We start from the raw sequence: 24,433 nt of genomic DNA on the forward strand, positions 1-24,433 counted from the left end.
TCTCTCTCTCTCTCTCTCTCTCTCTCTCTCTCTCTCTCTCTCTCTCTTTCTCTCTCATCAGTACATAACTGATTCTAACAATCTCCAAATTTCCACACAAAGGAAGCATCAGTCAGTGGCCTGTATTTTTCCCTTTCCCTAGAACAGGTTTAAACCCAGAAATGTTTGTTTCTGCTAAACAAACAAACAATCAAAAAACATTAAATAAGTACATTTGTTTTAAAGTAAGCACAAGCATGGGTGCTGTCATTCAGCCCACGACATAAAAGTCCAAGAGCTATCTATCCGTCTGTGTGATCAACTCCCTTTCAGAAACAAACCAAACACTCACACCATATGGTGACTGATACATTTCTAAGGAATAGCTACCACTCATCCCTAGGATAACCCTAAAAGAAACCGATTACTATATCATAGGGACAGCCTTTCAACTTGAACATTATCCTCAGGGGATCATGGGTAGGTGTGAATTTAAATAGAAAAAAGTACAAATTCCTATTTAGAATGCAGAATCAGCTCCCCCAACCCCTTCAACAAATGTCAAACCTGGTGGAGAAAACTGAGGAGGAAAGACCTTAGTTGCAGCTTGTGTTTACATTTGGAAATGGTTCTCCTATACCATGCAGGGTAACTATCCCATGACACTAAAGACATTTGCCACCACCTCCCCCCAAATAAAAACTGCGAAATTGCTGCTAAAACTTCACCCCGAATTCCACTCCCTCTCCTCCTCCTTCCTCAAAGACACATATCTTAGCAGACTCTCTTAAGAGTCTGGATCAATATTTCCTGCAAACCCCGAGGAAGTCTCTTGAATTTCTCTCCGTTTAGGTGTTGTATAAATGCCCATGAGGAAGGTTACTTTTCTGAGTGAACAATAAAAGCATTGCGCCCAATGCTGTACCGTTCTAAAGTTCACACATAGCCCTAAAGTGTAAAACCTCAGTTCAGAGTTCAACTCAGGGGTGTGGAGCAACTAAAGTATATCTAAAGGCAGACTGGCCGCCTTCTGATGCTGTCTCTCCAAACAAGAATCACTGCAAAAACAGGAGCGGAGCACAAGTCCAGCGCCTGACCATCCAGGATGCCTTGCCTGGCTACTGAAACTTCTTTACTAGCTTATGGCGATGTTTACCTGGCACTTAATAAGAAACAAAATTTTATTATCTTTTAAACGACACGGAAATAGAGAAAACGCACGTGTTGAAAGCCGCTTTGCTATAAATAAATAAATAAGTTACTTCCAAAAATTCAGAGAGGGCAGAAATCGTTCAAGAAAGGCAGGAACTCAAAAACCAGGTGTAGTACATTTGAAAACATGGCCCAGCTGTGGAAGTCCGAGAAAGGCCATTCAGTTTTTTACTTTTTCCTGTTTTCTGTTATTCTGGGTGTAAACTACTCCAAGAGACCGAGAAGGGGCGAAAACAAGAAATCTTTCTTAGTAAGTTTAAAGTTTTACTGTTTGGCAGGCTGGCTTCTCGGCCGCCTGTGCCCCACTCCCTGCAACTCTGACTGTTTCAAGTTTCTCCGGAGCAACCCCAAAGGCGCAGCCACAGCTTACCTGCTCCCTGGGTATGCAGGGCAGGGAGGTCCTCCGGTGAGACTTGCCACTGCAGCCGGACATCTCGCCGGCCACCACCGAGCTGGACCGCCTCCTCCTCTTCCACCCCGGAATCTCTTCCTTGGTCCTCGCGCTCAACTGGGACCCAAACCGCTCCCTGGGCGGAGCCGGCCCGGAGCACTGCGGCAGGATCTGCTCGGCGTACCTGGCCAGCAGCAGCCCAAGCACGGCCGCCAAGTATGCCAGGTAAGGTCTCCAGGCGACCTTGAACCTCTCCAGAGAAACCAGGGCCACCGTCCTGAGCGCGCTAGTCAAGGCGACCATGAGGACGCCCAGCCTCAGCCTCAGCACCAGCCATGTCGCGCCACCTAGGCAGCTGAGCAGGACCCCCGCGGCGGGCAGCGACAGCAGGCTACCGTCCCCCACGCCCAAGGAGAGCTGCACCAGCGCTTCCCCGGCGCAGCAAGCGGCCAACAGCGCGACGGCCAGAGGCAGGCGCACCCCGGCGCGCAGCAGGCACAAGCCCATCCAGAAGAAGGCGCACAGGAGACTGAAGAGCAGCGCGGCCGGCTGCAGCCAAGGGCTGAGCTGCGCGCCGCCCCCGGGAGCACCTCCCCGAGGGCCCGGGAAGACGCCCCCTCGGGCTCCTTCCTCCTCCTCCTCCTCGGCCGCCGCCTCCTGACTTGACTCCAGCTCGCCTCCGACCTCCCCGCCGACCAGCCTCACCAGCAGCGCCAGCAGCACGGACAGGGAGCCGGCGCACAGCGCCGAGGAGAGTTGCGGCGAGCGCCGGAGCGGCTGCAGCGCCAGGGCTCCCCAACAACAGCCCGAGTCGGGAGGGGATGGAGAGGACGCGCCACAATGGCGGTGGTCCCCTCCGGCCACCCGGGTGGGACTCGCCCCTCCGAGGCCCGGCTTGGCCGGGTCTTGGGCGGCCTCGCCCCGCACTGCCATGCTGAGTGCTCTGCGGACAACCCCCACCCGTCCCACTCGCGGGTCCGCGCCCTTCTCGAGCCCACTCTCGGAATCACTTCTCCCGCATCTACGCGAAATTTCAGCCGGACAGAGAACTCAGGAGTGCGAGCTGAAGACTTCTTCTAGCAGGATCAGCCTTGGAATTTTCAATCTCTCTCTCTCTCTCTCTCTCTCTCTCTCTCTCTCTCTCTCTCTCTGTCTCTCTCTCTCTCCTTTCTCTCTTAAAAGTCCTCTGCTCCTCCCTCAGCCCGAGTTTATATCCTGCGGGGTCTCTTCCTACTTCGGGATTTTAACACTTGCCCAACACACTGGGTGCTCAGAAAACGCTGATACTGCCACAGCCAGGGGCACTGGGCGAGCTCAGGGCATCCCTAGGCGCTCAGGGCGGGCAGGCGGCTGGCCTCCCCTTCCCCCTCACCTCCCTCCTACCCACCCCCACCCCCACCGCAGCAAGCATATTCTCCCTCCCTCCCTCCCTCTCCCCCCCCACTCCCTCTGTCTCTTCCCCCCTTTCTCCTCCCCCTTTTTCTTCCCCTCCCCCTCTTCTTTCTCTCCCTCTCCCACTTTTCCTCTTTATCTCCACTCCCCTCTCCCTCTTTTCACTCTCTCCTTCGTGGATCTCACAACGCCCCTCTTGTACATGCGCGCACCGCGAGCTGCCCTAAGATGCAGACCCCTTTTTTTGCAGAGGTAGGAAGCAGAGCCTCCCAGCCTCTCTGTATCCAGTTCATGGCTAAGAGTAGGATGAAAGAGGAGAATGAAAGAAAGAGAGAGGCAAAGAGGGAAGAAGAGAAAGGAAGGAAGGAAGGAAGGAAGGAAGGAAGGAAGGAAGGAAGGAAGGAAGGAAGGAAGGAAGGAAGGAAGGAAAGCTGAGACCTATTGCAGAAGTTGCTAAGTTTCACCCAAGAACAAAGCCTGAGGAGAGACTACAGTATCAGAGATGAGGGCGAGCACTGGGCTGGTGGGGGAACCGGGTAGGAACAGGAAGAAAGTGAGGCTCTTTTCTTATTTTTCTTTAAAATCATCTTTCTTTTTGATGCATGGTGGCTGCTGTTTTTGCAAGGGAGAAACCAGTGGAACTGAGTGCTTAGAAACTCTGAACCAGGCCTCTGCAAGGGCCCAAGGATCTGCTTCTGACTGGGTTTTGAGGGAACTCCCTAAGATTGCTGGCTCAGGCACTGGAGGCACAGCTCAGGGCTGGACTACTCCATCCCTAGAGATGGGTCCTACCAGCTAAAGGGGGTGGGGGGCGACAGCCCTGATGCTGGGGTCTGTGGATGACTCTGATGGATGAAAGCTCGCATGCAGGCTTGCGTTCTTGAAAAAGGGCACTTCTGTCTGAGCTATTAAAGATCCTGGAGGTGAGAGTGTCCCCAGATAGCAAGAAACCCATTTCAATGGCTCTTTCACACCCTGCTCCAGATGGAAGGTCTCTGTTTGCAACAGAGAAGCCACACCCATCTTTTAAAGCTACATTTTAATTGTGTGTGTGTGTGTGTGTGTGTGTGTGTGTGAGAGAGAGAGAGAGAGAGAGAGAGAGAGAGAGAGAGAGAGGAGCCAACTCTCTCCTTTCCAGAGGACCAAGCTAAAGTCTTTAAACTTGATGGTAAACAGGTGACCTGCTACCCACTGAGGCATCTTGAAGGCTCAAATCTGTCTTAATGTTTCTCGAAGGGAAAAATCTCAGAGTTACCTAGTGCACAAAGCCAGTTTTTAAAAAACATACAGGCTGAAAATATAGAGAAAAAGGAAAAAAAGATGGCAAAGGGCTGGAGAGATGGCTCAGCAATTAAGAGCCTATACTACTTGTTCAGAGAACCCAAGGTGTTCCCAGCACCCACATCTGGTGGCACAGAGTCACCTGTATTTAACTCCAGTTTCAGGGGATCTGATGCCCTCTTCTGGACTCCATAGGTACCTGCACTCATACATGTTCACACATTGGGAATAAAAAAGACAGAAAGTATTTTAACTAATTTAAAAAATCTATCTGGGAGTGGCAACACATGCAACCCCAGGATTAACAAGGCTGAAGCAGGAAAACTGTGGGGACTTAGAAGCCAGCCTGTGATTCATACGGAATACTGGAGGAAAAGTGTACCCCCCCCCAACTCCAGTGCACAAGTATTGTTAGTCAACAGTTACTGTTTGTATGTGGTAAATTACACTATTTGCTGAGGTTCCTTTGCAGAGCTAGGAAGCCCAGCTAGTGAAGCACACCCACAATGAACAAAGCCCCTCTATTATTAATGACTACATGATCACATACCACAGTATGTGGCATTTGGAAAACCACTAAGCTAACTTTGTTGGCAGTTTATGCAAAAGAATTCCCAAGCTGCTCAGCAGATTCGGATGATGTCAAAGTGTTCCTGGAATTAGAAGCATAGACTCTTGCTCAGCTTGAACGGTGGCTGTCTGGGTTGTCATTTGTCTCTCACAGATAGTAATAAACTGATTTTTGTCTCAATTATCTTGGTGCTTCAGGTTAAAGTGAGTTTATAGCTTGGAGTACTTGAATAATTGCCTCAAAATGCCACTGTGTTTTGTGTGTAGAGATAGAGCAATAAAATATGCCAAGAGGAGACAGAGGAAATAAAATGGATTCATGGGGGCAGTGGGAAAATGTGGCTTAAGTTGTAGATTCCTTTTTATGGGAAACAGCCTACTGCGGTCCCAGCTGGGCATTCGCAAAGCATTAGGCATAAACGAACAGGAGGGGGTGTGACCAGGCAGTCAGCTCCTTTCTGTCACATGTCCAGAACTGCGCCACTGCCCAAGAGCATGTGTTGGGCAGCTAGTCAGTGGTAGCATCAGCACCATCTGTCTAATAATTAAGGAAACAGGAGTAGCATTGCTTTTGCTGAAGAAAAAGCGAGCCCCCTCATACACACACACACACTTCCATGAGTTTCCATTTTACCCATGATTCAGCTGCCAGAGCCTACCTGGGACCCTTGAAAGTGAAGAACCTGCTGCCTCTTGACATGGGGAAAGCACATTAAATCGGAAATCTGAGCATATGTTGTTAAGCTTGCAGTGGTGGGGTGGGAAAGCAGAGATGGGAAATGAAAGAATATTTCCATTTTCTCCATCTTTTACTTCCACACCCATCTAGTTTTTCAGGAAAAATAATGGCATATGATCATCAAAACAGGGCTCTCACAAGGTTGACAGTTTGAAAGCTGTCGTCAATGGACAAGTGAGAACTCCGTAGATAAAGAAAATCACTGCACAAAGCTCCATGGACCGAAACTCAGGAACCACATAAAGATGGAAAGAGAGACCCAGCTCTTCAGATTTGTCTCTGATTGCCACACGTGTACATGGCAGATGAATGGCCACCCGTGGACATCGCTTTCATGTTACAAATAAAAGTGTTACAGTAAAACACATGTCATTTACTAACAGTAAAACATCACAGAATCTGTATTGATGGCATCAGAGCTGGTCATTAGGGTAAAAAGAAACAATGCTCTGATACCTGGCTTTCTTCCCATTTTTAAGAAAAATTACAATCAGAAAGTTAGCTGTCCCACTCAAAGAAAAGAAGGTCCATTTTTCTGCCTCTTAGCATTCAGAAACCCAAGGAAGGCATTGAAAACCAGCCAAATGCTCTTGCTAGAAACAGAAAGCTGTAGGGATAGACAGGATAGAAGTAGGGAAGTGAATGGTAACTAGCAATTATCAGTCAGCTGAGTTAAATGAGGCAGACCACAGACTATAAGATAGCTTTGAAGCAGCCACATATAAATACTGCCCTTAGAAACAGGTAACCATTCCTGATTCCAAAAAGTGACCACACAACTAACAAACAAGAAAAAGATAGCCCACTCATAGGTAAGAGAAGAAACTGTCAGAATGCCCTCCACTTAGCCAGGTGCAGCCAATGTGGTTTGATTGGTTCTATGTGAAAATGTTTTGCACTTTGCCAGATATAAATATACTCAAGGGGATGATCCTGAACATTTTGAAAGTTTTCATTCCTCTGTGTGGCTCGGTTTGTTCTCTAATACCTCTCTGAGCTCTATGCATTTACCATGAGCTGACACTGAGTGGCTAAACTCAGCAGTACCTTGCCTCTCTACACTTCCGCCTACACACTCAGTTTTCGGCCATCCTTTCTCATCTCTGGAAAGAACACATTGCCCTTGACTCTTCCTTGATTACCTTACTATACTTCCAAACTATTAACAAAATCACTTGCTTCTATTTCTCTAAGATGAGCTGAATATCTCTCTTCTTTGCACCCCTTTTACAGTAACCAAACAGAAGTTTATTACCACCTCCAGCTAAGATGGTTGCAATAACAACTGGTCTTGCCTTCCTTTTTCTATGGAGCATAATGAGAGTTCAAATATATAAATGAAATGATGGTGTATCCCTTGCTTAAACCTGTGTTCCTCGTTGCACAACAGACTCCAAAGGCCTGGGGACAAGCTACAAAGTCCACCAAGATCTTTCCAGCCACTGAAGTCTGACCTTCTGACCTCTTCCTGTTCTGTTATTCCCTAGTACTGCCCCAACTGTTACAATATCCTCCATTCACTTTGTGTAGCAAAACTATTATATTTTAAGTAAATATGACCTCTAGATTTTACTGTCTTCCCGACAAAGTCTGCTTAGACACTTAGCCTTCCTCTTTCTTCTCCCAGTTTAAAAATATTTCTGGTACTCTGTTCAGGAACTTTTCCCCTGTGCCCATGTATTTGAGGCTCTTCCCCACTTTCTCTTCTATTAGTTTCCATGTATCTGGTTTTATGTGGAGGTTCTTGATCCAGTTGGTCTTGAGCTTTGTACAAGGAGATAAGAATGGATAGTTTCTGTCTCTTAATACCAACTCTTCTAGAGCTGCAGTAAAGCTCAACAAACTTGTCAACATCAATAACCCCTGTACCTCTTTCTACTGGATTTGCAAATATTGTAATCCTCAGAAAACCGAGTTTTTGTATAATAATATAAATAGTATGTATGTCGCTGAAGTCTCCAAGATAATGAAAAATTGTTTGTTTTATTGTGAACTCAGCTTGCTTTTGACTTACCTTTATCCTAACTAACAGAAAAGAAAGTTAATAAATCATACAAGTACTGGTAAGGGATCTGAAAGCGTTTATATTGCTAGTGTAAATGGTTGTATTTAACCATGAATCCTCTTCTCTGCCTTAGCAACAACTTCAAGGAAAACTTAAATAAACCTGCATCTGGTGCCTGAGACTCCCGCCATATCTCGGACACATCCTGAGTAGACATTTTCAGTGTAAATGTGAGTAAATGGTGGTTGCACGGTAGACTTCAACCTACCTGGTAGGTTGCCTGACCTGATTTCTGCCCAATGATACTAAACCTTAAAATAATCCTAATTTCTACATGTAAGCAATACATGTAAAAAGACCTGACTTAAGGGGGCTTGGTCCTGTCTTCTTCTTTGAGGCAATTGATTTTGAACATCTCTTCCCCTATACTTTGGATGCACCTTGCCATGATAGGATGTTCAAACTTAAGAATGATTTTCTCTTTTCTCAGAACATAGTTATGGAGACAAATGGGTGGGTTAAACTTATCTATCACTATCTTCTTTTGTCCTTCTACAACACTGAAATCTAACATAGGTATTATTTTATCTGCAAGAGTTCTCACGGCATTCACACCGTTCCTTTTATGCAAGAGACAACAGAATGCTTAGATGCATTCTATTGAAGGCACAGGGACATTGTTGGTCTCTACAGTTAATTCTCTCTTGTATTTGAAATCTACCCATGCTCCTAAAATTTAATAGGATGCTTTGAACTAACTTCTCACGTAGGAGGAAATGCTAAAGGGCAGGCAAACACGTATAATTAAGCAGTGGTAGAGAGGGAGAGAGAAAGAAAGAACACAGATAATTTACTCACTGAATATGTACTCTTGAGTGGTCCATCCCCCATGCTCACTTCCTTCACGGCACGCCACAGAGAAAGCACATTCAAACTTAGAAGGAAATTATAGAGCAGATGCGAAAATCATTCATAAAAAGAACATATTTCAGAATGTGAAACATTCTGAAACATCCCAGTATAACATCTATATTGTGCTTGGCAGCTTTAAACGTAATTTTGTATTTACATTTTAATTTTTTATAATTATTCTAATTAATTTTCACAAAGGATAGGATGTCAGTGACAATTTTATTAGTATCATTATTTCATATAAAAAGAAACCAAGATACAGGAGGATTGAGATTCACTTAAGCTGGTAAAGCAGCAAAGACACAACAACTCAAGTCTGATTCTTGATCTCAAACTGGCCATTAACCCATATAATAGAGCCTCAGTCCCCTCCTGATCGAGAGGAGGCCATCTGATTCCCAAAAATATCTGCCGTAACATCGAAAAGTTCAAGCATCGCAGTTTGTCTTTCACCTAACCAAAATCCTTACAGCTTGAAAGTTCCCGAGGTGAGAAATCTCACTACTTTTCTTTTATTTTTTCTTTTATTTTTAAGATTTGTGCGTGTCAGAGCACGCACGCACGCCCGTCCGCATGCACGCTCAGACGCATGCACATGCGCACAATGTGTTCCATGAGCCTGCAGATACCTGCGGAGACCGGAAGAGGACGCTGGATCCTTTAGAACTGACGTTAAGGCTGTTCTGAGCTTCTGTGTAGGTGCCGGGAACTAAACCCAGATCATCTGCAAAAGCACTAAGTGTTTCTTGACCCGTGACTCATCTTTGTTGTTGTTGTTGTTGTTGTTGTTGTTGTTGTTGTCGTTTACTTAACCAAGATAAAATTCAGGGCTGGCAAGATGACTCAGCCAGTAAAGGTGCCACACAAGCCTCAAGACCTTAGTTTAATCCTTGATTGCTGCATGATGGAAGAGGAGAACCAATTCACACACCTCCTCTGACTGCCACAAGTGCAATCTGATATGCATGTCCATAAACACACACATACACACACTCGCACAAAAACACATTCACACACACAAATGCACACACACTCATACATAAACACACACAAGCACACACTCACTTATACACACACAAACACACACACTCAAACACAACCACATACACATATACAAACATACAAACACAAACACACACTAACTCATACACAAGCCTGCACATACACTCATACACATACAAACATACGCATACACACAGTCACACAAACACACACACACAAGCACATACACATATACAAACATATAAACACACACACAAACACACTCATACACACACAAACATGCACATACACACAAACACATGCTCACACACACAAACACACTCAAAACTCACAAAAATTCACACACACACACAACACACATACACACACAAGCACACAATCATATACACACATACATATACACAAACACATTCACTCAACGCACATGAACACACTCACATACACATAAGCATATACACACACAAACACATACACAACCACACACACATACACACTACACACAGCTTATACATCATGAAGCTCACCCCGTGAGACAGACACTGCTATGCTGATGGCATATTCACAACACCATGAGTCCATTTCTTGCATGACTCTCGGTCATCTCTGCTAAAACAAGCACTGTGCTCACTTGCAAACACTTCTTACTTCACACTCCCCCAGACCCAGCCAATTACTATCTGACTTCCAGCTCTATGGATTTAACTACTAGGATACTAATTCTTTATAGTGATAAAATAGTAAATATGTGGCTGTTCATATCTGACTTCTTTCCCTTAGTGCATTTTTAAAATTCCTCCATAGTGCAGCATGTGTTAGTATTTTATGGCAGAAAAATCTTCCATTGAACCAATATAATACTATAGGAGTACTTTATTCTCCCGCTGCCGATTGCTCAGCACTGATGGCTGAAAATCTCTTCTGTTGTTTGGCTTGCACATTCCTTCCTCTGTAACATCCTGTCTACATTTTGATGAAGCCTATTTAATCTTTATTATTTTCCTCTCCTGAGTGTGTTTTTGTCATTATAAAAACCCATTGCCAGATCCAGGCGGTGAAAATTTGTCCTGTTTCCTCCTACATGTTCTGTATTTTTAGTTCTGACATTTAGATCTTTGGTCCACTTTGAGATTATTAACTATTTAAAATTTCAGGTGTGTGTGTGTGTGTGTGTGTGTGTGTGTGTGTTGCATATGCATACATGCAGATGTGCACACCCATGTTCGAGTAAACGGAAGCAGGAGGACAACATCCTGGTGGCTTCTTCAGTCTCTTCTCCTCTTTATCTTTGAGATAAGGCCTCTCATTGAATCTGTAGTTCACCTTTCTGCTAGACTGGGTGGCCAAGGAGTTCTCAGTATCTACTTTCTCCGTGCCATGCTCTACACTAGTGTCAGAGACATTCACCCCTGACCTCATTTTGAGGGTGTTGGTATCTTAACACAAGTCCTCATGCTTGAACAGGAAGCACTTTATGAATTGAGCCATCCCTCCTCCCCAGTTGTGAGTTTACTATTGTTGATGATGTGAACCATGACTCTGGTTCCATTCCTCTGTGTATGAATGAATATCTCGCCATCTCAACACAGTGTGTTGAAAGATTATTTTTCCTCGGTGTATTTCTGTAGAGTCCATCTGCCTCAGAGGCTGATGGGAACAGGGGGATTGTTAAGCTTAGGGGGCCTTCCTTTCTCTGCATGAATTGGCCTTGCCTCAAATACCCTTCTTATTGTCAATGTTGGACAGAAGGTAGGACTATTACTTCCTCTACCCTACAGCATGCCTAGTGCAGTCTTTATGAAACCGTATTGATTTTCCAAACAATATGATTATTGTTCCTTCCCCATGCAACCCCATGTCTGCTTGTCAGTTAGCATGACTCTGGAAGCTCCAGTCCTGTTTTGCTAATGCAAAACAAGCAGATGAAACAACTACTGTTTTCTGTTTTCTTTTTCTTTGTTGCTGTCTGTTTCTTCTTGTTTTTCCTTTTATTGAAAATAGACTTCTTTCTCAAGTAATGTATCCTGATTACAGTCCCCCTTCTACTCCTCCCACTTCCCTTCTCATCCAGATCCACCCCCCTTTCTGTCTCTGATTAAAAAATACACGTTTTATAAGGGAATATAAGGTAAATGTAATTACATAAAATAAAACCTAACACATCACAATAGGACAAAGCAAATAAACAGAAAGAAAAGAGCCCAGGACAAGCATAAGTAACAGATCCATCCAACCATAGAGATCCATTCAGTAAACCCATAAAAACACCAAAGTGAAAGCCATGATATATACCCAAAGGGACTGTAGTGTAAAAAAAATAATTGTGTGTGTGTTGTGGCGGAAGATGTGTATTTTCATTTCAGTTCATGTTTTTATATTCATCCTAAAAGAACTGGAAACAACATCTTCAGTGTTCTCCAGCAGTATCCACACTGTTACTGATTGTATCGTTCCATGTGATTACCTAAAATGTTTAAAAATAGATTTCAGGAAAAGATAGCTTTCCTATTATAGTTTATGAACTAACAACCAAGAGCCCCATCTATGAAACAGCCTTCCTGCTGTCTTAGATATTTAAAAGCATACTTTAATATTTTATGTATTGTGCAGAAGTTTTTCTTTAAAAGCAATGCTTGAAAGTATTTAAAAATGCTTTTATTCTTTGCTTTCATACCCCACATAGTCACATAGCTTGTGGTAAAATACAGGAGCTTAGTTAGGAACACAGACAAAAGTGTCCTGTTTGGATAAACATACAAAAATAGACACAGGAGTTTTCAGTGCTTCATGTAAGGCAAGCCTGAGTCCAGCCCAACTCCAGATTCCTTGAATCCAGATTTCAAGAAATCTAAATAGGCTGTCCCTCGGTGAGCATCCTACATCCTGTTATTTGATGATTAATTTTTCTTACACCTGTATTTGATCTCACAGAATCTAGAGTTGTTTGTTGTAGTGTCCAAAGCATCAGCTTCTAAATAGCTAAAATAGCTATGACTGTGTCTGATTAATGCATTATATGGGATGCTTACAAGTGGAGTAAATGTGTTACAATACAGCATTTTTTTTAACAAGAATCACATCCACAAACTATAGAAAGATAATAATAAGTGTCTGTAAATGGCTTGGTATTTATTCTTGCATATTAACACACACACACACACACACACACACGGAGAGAGAGAGAGAGAGAGAGAGAGAGAGAGAGAGAGAGAGAGAGAGAACACAAAGTGATTAATGCTGATTATTTATTTCCCTTCCTCAACATGAAGTTCAGACAAGACAGCATTATCTAGAGTCCTGGACCTGACCCCCACCCGCTCAGGATGTTAGGGGAGAATACCTCTTAGCTCATCCAGAGTCTTCTTGCCTGAAACTGTGAGGCATGCCTTTCACTCTCCCTAAACCACAGAACCATGGTAACTTTCCACAGAGATGGCAAATTACATATAAAACTTAGGTGCAAGGATTTCTTTTAGCCCCAAATCTAGAAATGGGCTGTATGAATAGTAAGACGGTCAAGTGATACGGGAAAGAAAGAGAGGTGTCACATGGACAGATCTATGAGTGTGGAAGGATTTTATTTCTTAATTTTCATAGTTCTCTCTCTCTCTCTCTCTCTCTCTCTCTGTCTCCCCGAGTTTTCCAAGGATCCATCAGTGAGACATTTTGGGCATTTACTATAAAGAGTTAGTATTCTATCACTACTTTGGTTATTGGTATGTAATTAATGTTGCAGACAAACTTGCATGGCTCACCTAACTGAGAATTCTGGAAAGAATCGAGTAGAGAATGCCTCCAGTTATTATAAATTGAAAGTACTGTTATCAATCACCACATGTCCTGTTCCATCATCTCAAATATCACTTGTTTAAATGTCTAAATTAAAGCACAAGAGAGACCTGCAAAGAGCTATTTATCTCATTGGCTTGTATTAACATCTGAAGGGTCCTTCAGTTTATCCTTACTCTATAGTGAATTTTGTAAGAAGAATTTTTTTTAATCCAAATACACTCACACACTAACTTTTTTTTTTTAAAAAAAAGGCAACTAAAACAGGTGTTTTAATTCTCTAGTTCATAAAAGAAAAGTTCAAACTCATAATATAAATCCATATATCTGAATTTCTCCCATAGAGATCTAAGCCACCTTCCTACAGGATTCTCATACCCTCTTTTTCTGCCTCTTAACATGAAGTTAATATTGCCACCCAACTAGAACCAGATTGTAGAACACAAGGATATACCCCTAACCTTATAAAACTACCCTGGAATTTTTAATGAGCGCAAGTGGTCAGAACCTCAGTCTTGTATCTCATCCAATAGATGGTTCTCTTGTAGCAGTGTACTCTGTAGCTTCAGGTTGGGAATTGGCCCAAGACCACCTTGGGATGGAAGAGGGCCACCTACTGACTCACCACCACCACATCCTGCGGCATCTTCCATCCAAGTCTTCCCTGGGCCCACCCCTGATGAACTCCCAGGGTCTGAGAGATCCAAGGTTTAACGCATTCCATTACAAAATTTAAATTTCCAGTCTCTGGCTTTTATATAACATTTCAAAATCAACATCTTTATTATTGGTAGCCTTTTTTTATTATTTTGAATTTTTATAACACCTACTTTTTTCCTTACTGGGAAATTCCAAAGAGGCTACTGAATGCCATTACCACACAGGCAGAAATCTTCACAACACCTCTACGAAGGAGGTGTTAACTGAGAGAGAAAGAAAGAGGGCTCAACATCCCTTCCTCGCAGAACTCTGATCCTAGTCATCAATGAATGAAAATACAGCTAGAGTCCAGTGGTCACTGGAAGAAATTGGCATGTATTTTCTCAGCTGCCTTTAAATGAAAATGGCCATAATTTAACCGATCTATTTGAGCTGATGGCTAAAATAAGATCTCTCCTGTACCCAAGCAATAGAGCCCAGCAGAGTCTGAACAGACAACTCTCTGTTAGCACAAGTTCTGCTCTGTCCCTGGGTATTTCAAAACCAATCACATTGCCTGCCACCTTTCTCTGCCCTCAGTAAAGAGATTCTGATGGGGAGGTTACCAGATTACCTTTCTTTTGTGTTGTTTCCTCTTCACTGGCTTGGGTTCTCCCTTATGCAAAAATTGTGATGACCAAATAATAATGTCCCATGAGGGAAAGAAAACTGGCTTGAAGAAATGGGCATGGTCCAGATATCAAAACAGATGACACAATATGATTTTGACTTTAACAGAAGAGCACGGTGGCAGTTGATCCTGAACTTATGTCTCCTTTTGTAAGGGTTTTTGTAATACTCTAAAATGCATTGCTGGTTCTCCTCTTATATCCCAGTATATTATAGTTTCTTGTGTCATTGACTTAATGCCAAGACTTAATGGTGGATGAAGCAGAGAGGCTCACACACCCTGTGACAGGAGATAACAGTGCTAGCTTGACAGGACATTGGACATCTGGGGAAGAGAGAGGAAGTAACATCCTCTGCCCTAGGACACAGTCAGGATATCACTACAACTAAGTCTGACAGCTGTCAAGTCATACTGTGCAAATCAGGCTAGAAGTAGGAGGCAAAGAAATAAAAAAAAATCACTGTGCTGATTATAATACAGAAGAGAGAGGGTTGTCACTGCAAAGCATAAGCAGTAAGGAATATGACTGAACTAAGAATTCATTAAGGTACCTTTTGGTATTTGCATCCCATGTGGTAGCCTGATAAAAACCAGGACAGTTTAGAAATTAGATCCCCTGCCCCCACACATCTAGGTACATGCTACCCAACTAAGCCACAGACTGGCCAGCAATAGTGCAGACTAGAAGAAAACAGCAGAACAACTTGTAGAAGAACAAGCACTGAGGACCACTTAAGACCCAAAGTCACATGTGCTCCCTAGATTTACATAATGGCTTAGCTCACCGATCCTTCTTCTTCTGTATTTGGTGTCTTTAAGTGTGCATGTGTGCATATGTGTGTGTGTGCCTGCAAGTGTGACCAAGTGTGTGCATGTGTGTATTCTGTGTGTATGTGTGAGTAGAAGTGACACTGGCTTGGCTAGTCTTTTACAGATTAGTGACAAATTATCTTACTTCAAAGCCTGGGGTGAATGAAGCTGTACAGGTAGCCAAGGGACACACTGTAGCAGGGTTATTTGTAACCCTTTGATCAGATCTCAGCTCTGCTGGAAAAGCTGTAGCTCCTCCCTGCAAAAACAGACAAGGTCTTTGTCTGGAGTCTTTCTTCATCCACACATGATGAATTCTGAAGTCTTCTCAGACCCAGCTGCAGAAGAGAGAAAAATTGTAACAATAAGAAATTCCAAAAGTGCAGGAATGAGAGCCCTTCACTTTGCTCCTTCATGTTGCTTTGGCAGAAGACAGACAGCCATGTAGAAAGCTTTACTAGAAATTTTAAAGAATTTATTAGTAAGTAATAGAAAGCTTTACTAGAGAGGCAAGCATGGAACACAGATAGAGAAGCAACTTCGGGAAGAAAGGAAAAGGGTTGAACTAAACAGATTTGGAAATAAACAGATTCAGAATTGATTTGGCATCGGTCAAAGCTGCATCCAATGGGAAGGAAGGGTGATGCCCAGAGTACAGTCTAAAGAAATGTCGCATTATAGAAACAGAACTTGCTTTCCTCAAACGCTCTTTTTCCGTGAGCAAGAACAGACCACAGTGACAGACAGATGGTACTCATGTGACCCTCTGTGAGCTCCTGAGCTGCTCATCCATGTCTCTGGATCCCATTCTCTAGCCAGCACCTCCTGTCTCCATCTGCAGGCTAACATTCCATTCAGCAAAGCATTTTACTACTGACTTTAGTCCTTTTGTGATTTATTAGAAACAGGGTTTTAACTGTCAGGTGGGCTTTGAATTTACTATGTAATCCAAAATAACCTCAAATGTCTGATCCTTCTGCCTCTACCTCCCAAGTACTAGGAATACAGATATAAACCATCCCATCTGGGTTTTGCATTGGTGGGGATCCAGCTGAGTGCTTTGTGCCTGTTAAGACAGAAAGACACAAAGACACAAGTGAGCTACAGCCCCAGTCCTCTGTCTTAGGTTGTGATCTTCTTAAGTTTTGCACTTTAGAAATCTGGCTACCCACTTACAGAGCATAATTGGGTATCAATGACTGGAACAGTCTGAGGACCCATTCACTCCCAAACTAACTTACCCTTGCCCTTCTCTGAGCCCCAGAAAGTCTGAGCTAGATAATAATTACTGGTGTGATAAGAGCCAAACAACTTAAACTGGTTTGTTTCTATGTTCCTAGAATCCAGGTGAGAAAGTCCTCAATTGGTACAAACCTGGCCCCCAGACTATAGTCAGAAGAGCTACCTAAGTGTGTTTTTAAAATATACGATCATCGTCACAACAAAATGGCTATGTCAGAATATACCAGGGACCTGCCTGCTATAGTTTGATTTGGAATGTCCCCAGGTACCAATAGATTAAGAGCTTGGCACTTATCTTGGTATTATTCAGAGGTCATGGGACCTTTAAAAGATGGGGCCTAATAGGCAGACATTATATCACTAGACTGTGGTCTTGAGGAGTGTAACAGGACCCCAATGTCTTCATGTTTGCTTTGTAAGTCATGAACCAAGGGGGTTGAAACTGTCACACATGCCTGCCATGTGACAGTAGACCTATACTAGAGCCAAAACATCATGAGCTGAAACCTCCAAACTGCTGACCAAAGTAAACCTTCTCTATTATTTAGCTAGTCAGCTCAGGCATTTTGTTATAGTAAAAGAATATTGACTACCATAACACTTAAGAAGCAAATTAAAACATGGTGACCTCTTTACCTCTCTAACAGGATATAAAACAGAAAAGGGATTGATACTTGAGGAGCTTGCTTGTGAGAATGGGCTGGGTGGGTCAGTAAGGTGCTTGACCCCCAAACAGACACAAAGGTAGGAGGAGATCACCAATTCCACCAAGTGGTCCTTTGACTGACACATCTTGCTCCTACAATAGAGAGGGGGCAAGAGAAATGTGTGATACCTTCTCTATAATAGGAAGAGTCTTGACGTGTGTGTGTGTGTGTGTGTGTGTGTGTGTGTGTGTGTTTGAGTCTGTGTGAGAGTGTGTGTGAGTGTATGAGTGTGTACGTGTGTATGTGTAGTTGTATGTGAGTGTGTGTTTGAGTGTGTGAGTGTATGTGAGTCTGTGTTTCGAGTGTATGTGAGTAAATGTGTGTGTGTGTGAGAGTGTGTGTATGTGTGTGTGTGTGTGTGTGTGATATTTCTATATATGATACAATAACAGAAGGGGGACTATAGAGGGAGACCAGAACAAATGTGGGGGACACAGGAAAGTAGAAGGTGGGGTAGGAACAAGCAAAGCACAATGACATATATACATGAAAATGTTATAATGAAACCAGTTGTTTTGTACTCTAAATAGAAAAATTGATATATGTCTTAAGAAAGCTGAAAAAAATGGGGCCTAGAAACGAAGTCTGATAGGTCTAGTAGCTGGATAGCATGATGAAGTCCTGGGTTTCAATTCCAACACTGCATGAAGTGAGTGTGGTGGTAAAGGTCTCTAAACCCTGCACTAGGAAAGGAAGGGCTTGAATTCAGTTTTTGGCTGCACACTAAGTTAAAGGCCAGCCTGGGTTCAAAAAAGAAGAGACAACGGGAAGGGAAGAGAGGGGAGGGGAGGGGAGGAGAAGGGAGGGAGGGAGGGGAGGAGAAGGGAGGGAGGGAGGGGAGGAGAAGGGAGGGGAGAGGAAGGGAAGGGAGGGAAGAAGAGAAAAGGGAGGGAAAGGAAAGGGAGGAGAATGGGAAGGGAAAGGAAGGGAGAGGAAGGGGAGGGGAAGGGAAGGAAAGAGAAGGAAAAGGGAAGAGAAGAGAGAAGGATACTGAGGATAAATTCAGTAGATACAGTATATATCTGTACTACATTTAACAGCTGAACATTGCCAAGGAGGTAACATGCTGAAGAGAGCTGAAAAGTTTCAAAGAGCCTGAGAATAAAGCATTACCCAACTCACCAATTCCCCCTGAGGCCATAGAACAATGTATTTATGCTATTGAAGTGCAAGTTCTTGTGAGAAACCTTTAAATATTCCAGAAGGAACGAACAACTCCTCACCTGAGTGTTCATTTCCTCTTCCCCTTGGTCTAGGGCCTAAATGTGGTCTGGGAAACAGGCATGGTTCAGATTTTTCCACAGCCTTCTTGACCTGCACATGTTGGCTTGCAATGAAGCAAACCCCTATCCTGGCAAACTGGAAAAGCCATAAATATTTTTGGCAGAGGATAGCCTTAAAATAAGATGAGAAATTTTTTTTATTTAAAGATCACATAACACTGGTCCAAGTGACATACACTGAGGCAAAGAGCTAGAAGATATTTTTAAAGCAAATATTCAGGGATATAGAGAAATTTCTCACACTAATCCATGTCAGAGACGCAGCTGAAGACCCAGACTGAGGGCTCCGTAGTAGAGTTTGTTTCTCAGAGAGCTTAGGAACAATCCCAGAGGCTGTCAGATAAAATGACAAGGTGCTGATCTGTCTTTGCCACTCAGAAATGGGCCATTAAGACTTGCCTAAGAGGTGCTGGCCCAGCATTAAAAAGATTCTGAAATGGGTTCACAGGCACTTCATCAAACTAGGAATGATGGCGCATGTCTGCTAGCCCATACCTAGGGAGGTAAAGACAGGCGGATAGGGAATTCAACATTATCTTTGGCTACGTAGAGAATTTAAAGTCAACCTGAGCTACAAGAGACCTTGTCTCAAAAACTAAAAAGGACGGAAGGGGAATGAAAAAGAGAAGAAGGGAGAGGAGCAGAAGAGGATTGGGGAGTGTGGAGAGAAGAGACGGAAAGGAAGGAGAAGAGGAGGAGGAGAAGAAAGGACAGGAAAACAAGCCTCCACCCTGAGCAGGCTTGAAGTCTAAAATTGGGAACATCCTGGAGACTGGTGATTTCCAAACCTTTGTTCGTAATCACCTGGAAAATGGAGCTGGCCCTAAGCCTCACAGTTTTGATTCTCGAGGTTAAAGGTTGGCCTGGACATTTGTGTATCTAATAAATATGCTATCCATTCTAATGGCTGCAGGACCACGCATGAGGGTCTACTGTACCCAAAGGGCATGTTCATCCTAGTGAATATTTAAAGAAAGAGAAGCTCAAGGCCCCATTCACACATACTTATTCTTGATACATTCACTGGAATCTTTTAGCAGATTTATTTACATGCTGTTCAGGTGGCTGAGTATTAATGACTCATGACCCCCATGTTTGAAATATGGGAAGGCAACTGAGAGAAACGGGAATGAAGAGAAGGCCCACGCTGATAGCTCATTCACTTTTTAACTTGCTTGTAAGACTATGCTGACCATGTTGGGGAGCATTTCTTATCCCCTTGCTTCTCAACAAATGATGGGATTGCTCTTCCATCTTTTGTACTGTTTAAAAGCATAGGGGATTTACCTTGAGTTTTCAATCCCTCCTTTCACTCCACACAGGCAGCCCACTAACCTTACCTTGAACAGTGTATTCCACCTCTCTGGTCTGCTCATTGGTTCAGGTGTCTAGGTGGGCTAATTTCAGCCACTGGAATTCATAACAAGATTCAGTACTTTAAGAAAAAGTTATCGCTTCATGTGTTGGGTGTGAACTCAGATTCTGTTTGCAAATCATAGTCAGGAATAATGATGTCTGTCTTTGATCCCAGCATTCAGGAGGTTGAGGCAGGAGGATCCAAATTCAAGATCATTCACATCAACAGCTTGGGCTACATTGAAACCTTGTTGGAAGAATGTAGCAGGATACTTATTCTCCTACATTGTATTCCCAGTGGAGCTCAGTGATTAGGCAGTAGAAGAAGAGGTGGAGCTGGGAGCAGAAAAGAGGAAGAGGAGGGGAGTAAAAGAGGAAAGGGAAGGAGAAATAGAGGAAGGGGAGAAGAAGAAGGAGGCTATCAGCCATGGGGAACCACTGATGGGTCAAAAGATGTCCTGGGTAGCAACTTCTATCAAAAGGTTAGAGATTGGGTGACAACTCTAATTGTGTGGGCATCTTGTTGGTTGATCATTTCTAAATATATGAATCCTTTAGATAATCATTAAGCTTTGAGAGTCTCATTTCCACCAGGTACTGCAAGGATGACAGATATTGTCTGGGGTTCAGCAGAGCTTTGTGGATGCAGCATGGTGGATTGGCAGAGCCATCTCCCACACTGGCGTCTTGTGGGTGCCAGGGCCTGTGCATCTAGCTTGCTGGGAGCAGCAGCAGGAACATGGTTGCTGCCCGGAAACAAGCCAGACCAGGTGTGAGTTTTAAATATCACCTGTTACAAGTGACGCACCAACTTAGGGCAAAAACTTCACTAGAAATTTAAGACTATTCTCCCTGAGAGTTAAAGTTGTATTTTTTATTTTCTTTTAAAGAAGAATGAGTGAGTGAATAGTGCTAATATGAGTCTCGTGACTCCAGCAGGGGAACTTTGAACAAAGAAACTGCTTTCAGGCAGGTCCCCTACTGAGAGAAATTGCAGGCTGCTCTGAGTCAAGAGAGGCAAATGAATAAGCCTCCGTTTTGGAGCAGTTACTGATTTAACTGTGAATTTACACTATAGGGATTATTTGCTTTAAGGGAAGAATTTATAAACAGATTTGTCCGAATCATTTGTGAGGAATCAAGCTCAGGGTTTGGAACTAAGATAGGGAAAATTGTCACTAACTCCAGGTACGGAGTACAGTGATATTCATTGCCTGCATTGATCAGGTAATATAACTTCTCTGGCTCCTATAGAGAGACCTACAGATAAATAGATAAATAGATAACTAGAAGGCTGCCCTAGACAGAGAGCCAAACAGATAGATGGTATAAATAAAAAGCTGCTCTAGGCAGAGAACCAAACAGAAAGATAGTGTAAATCAGGTGTATTAAGTTGGTCTAAAGTTACACTGCCTCACAGAATACTCGAGTTCTGTCTAATGTGGGTCCCATAGGAATTCTAGGTTAATTTCCTGCTTGGCAAAATAGGAAAGGCCCCAAAATAGTCATATACAGTATCTCAGTTACTTCATTTCTTTTAGATTGTGTAGTTACAGTTTTCCTCTGGAAAAAAAGGTCAAGATAAAGGTTTTTCTGGTTACTGGCTCAAGGATATTCTGATTTGGGAAAAAGGTTTTGTCTGTGTATTTTCAGAAGAGGTCATTAAGGTAGTTATACCTGCCAGAATTATATGGATCAGACATGACAGAGGTAGGCCTCCAGAAGACTAGATTCCAGAGAATCAAACAAAAAATTATCTTGATACTAAAATTTGTTTTGAGATTTGTATATTACAGAATATATAGCCTTGGTGAATGAATCTCCTCCTCAGAATATGCTGAACTGACCTACTTGAACTCCTGATGTCCTGGACTTCCAGCTGGATCCAGTTAAGACACAGATATCAGAGGCTTATCAATGGCTGGTGTGGCCTTCTTAGGCCAACTAATTTCCCTATTTACCCTTCCCCCCACACCTCTTCAAATATCTCAACACCCAAATTCAGCTTGAAGAAGTTAATGAAGAGTTGGCATCCCAATTCCCTGGGCTTGGGGGTGGTCATTATTAGGGCTTTTTTTCTAGAGATGTTAGTAATGGTTTTTATTGGAACAGGAAGAGCTAAAATTGATTATATGGCCATATCTATTGGTAGAAATCTGTATAATTGTTATTAAGCTGAAGTTATAATTTCTTAAACAGTACAAAATTTATTTTGATGTTAATTCAAGGGTTTCATTAGTATAATTTCTTCTATTAATTCAAAATTTGTGGGTACAAGGCTTAGACCCAGTCCTTCTTTAGATGTTTTTTTTTAACTGCTTTTAGATGATTAAACAATGTGAGTTAAGGGCTTATAACAAATTCATGGCTCTGAGTTTATTGTTAGGGTGTTTTCTATATTTTAATTAGAAATAGCTGAGAAAAATTAATGGGCAACAGTCCAGATTGATTTACATAGATAGTTGGTTTTCACAAACATCAGAAGTCCACAGTATTGACAGTACAGACATTTCTTTATTAAAGAGCATTTGACTAGAGACCTGTCTGTGCCTGATAGCTTCCCCTTCTTGGATTCTAAGCATCTTTGGAGTTACTCCAGTACTGGTGAGACAGCCACTCTTCATCTACAGACAAAATACTGTCGAGGAAAAGGACACAATTGTGGAATGGTCAACTGATTATGTCTGCCAAGATAGAGTTATCAGCCCTTCAATATTCTGCACTATAGGAATGTCAGATGATCCTGTGCCAGAAGGCTGAAGATCAGATGCTCCAACATTTTGAAGTATAAGGGACTGTCCAGGTAATCATTGGTCTGTGTAATTCGCTAAGTTTTAGAAGCTATACATTGTGCTTCCCTATCTTAAGTACATTCAGTCATTCAGGATTTCTGACAGGGTTGAAGACTCATAGTCTCTTAGACAACCAAGGCTATTTACTTTGAGAGAACAGATTTGAGAGGATGGTTTTCAGATGATGTTCATTCTAAAGCCAAGACATAAGCCAGGTACAGAACAATAGTCTTTTAAGTCAAGATAGATGACAATGTTTTGTGTTTTTTTTTATTGACAATATTGGACTGGGTATTAGGTCTGTCTTGTACCATATTATTACAAATTGGTAACAGTTGTGCTCTAATTATATTTTGAGGGAAAGTTTTTTTTCTCTTCTATTCTAACAGAAAGGGTAATACATAGCAGAATACTTATTCTGCTACATTGTATTCCCAGTGGAGCTCAGTGATTAGGCAGTAGAAGAGGAGGTGGAGCTGGGAGCAGAAGAGAGGAAGGGGAGGGAAGTAAAAGAGGAAAGGGAGGGGAGTAAAAGAGGAAGGGGAAGGAGAAATAGAGGAAGGGGAGAAGAAGAAGGAGGCTATCAGCCATGGAGAACCACTGATGGGTCAAAAGATGTCCTGAGTAGCAACTTCTATCAAAAGGTTAGAGACTGGGTAACAACTCTAATTGTTTGGGCATCTTGTTGGTTGATCATTTCTAAATATATGAATCCTTTAGATAATCATTAAGCATTGAGAGTCTCGTTTCTACCGGGTACTGCAAGGATGGCAGATATTGTCTGGGGTTCAGCAGAGCTTTGTGGATGCAGCATGGTGGATTGACAGAGCCATCTCCCACACTGGCATCTTGTGGGTACCAAAGCCTGTGCATCTAGCTAGCTGGAACCCTGGTCAAAGCCAAGGAGCAGAAGGAACATGGTGGCTGCCCAGGAACAAGCTGGACTGGGCGCCATATTCTAAATTTCTCCCATAACAGAAGACCAAAAAAATCATAATAGTATTATCAATGTATTCACAAATGAATCTATGCTTCCAAACGTTTTTTCTTTGCTTGAATTGCCAAAGTGTTTTACTTGTGCTTAAGCAACTTGACACTTGCTTTGTGTGTGTGTGTGATACTTGTTACTAACCATCCTGAGTTACAGCAGAATAAATGAACAAATTTGGCATTTTCACATCTCTTAAGTGTTTACAGAATACAACTTAGCCTCTCTGACATTCATAGACCCTAGTGATGAGATTATTTTGGCTGAAGAATAATTGGACTGAGACAAACGGTTCTCTCTAGGCCTTATTCACTAACAGCCAGATGGTTTGCACTTTCAATTCCAGGGTCACTGAGCATCCATTCTCACCCCACCTTTTAACTTGTGTGTGTGTATGTCTGTGTGTCTGTGTGTGTGTCTGTGTGTGTGCCTGTGGGTGTGTATGTCTGTGTGTGTGTCTGTGTGCATATGTCTGTGTGTGTGTGTGTGTGTTTATGTCTGTGTATGTCTGTGTGTGTCTGTGTGTATGTCTGTGTATGTCTCTGTGTGTGTCTGTGTGTATGTCTGTGTTTCTGTGTGTGTCTGTGTTTCTGTGTGCATCTGTGTATGTGTCTGTGTATGTGTCTGTGTGTGTGTCTGTGTATGTCTATATTTCT

At 42.8% G+C, this 24,433-nt stretch overlaps 1 protein-coding gene across 1 annotated transcript in view; it reads right to left on the reverse strand.

Moving 5' to 3' along the window:
• Pde3a (phosphodiesterase 3A) overlaps positions 1-2,515 on the reverse strand; it is a 257,004-nt gene extending 254,489 nt beyond the window's left edge. The window contains exon 1 of the mRNA XM_028780995.1: positions 1,562-2,515. Coding sequence (XP_028636828.1) covers positions 1,562-2,515 — 954 coding nt within the window. The remainder of the gene's footprint in view (positions 1-1,561) is intronic.
• Between the last annotated feature and the right edge of the window lie 21,918 nt (positions 2,516-24,433).

The sequence above is a fragment of the Grammomys surdaster genome, unplaced genomic scaffold, assembly GCF_004785775.1.
Source record: "Grammomys surdaster isolate TR1022 unplaced genomic scaffold, NIH_TR_1.0 373, whole genome shotgun sequence".
Lineage (NCBI taxonomy): Eukaryota > Metazoa > Chordata > Mammalia > Rodentia > Muridae > Grammomys > Grammomys surdaster.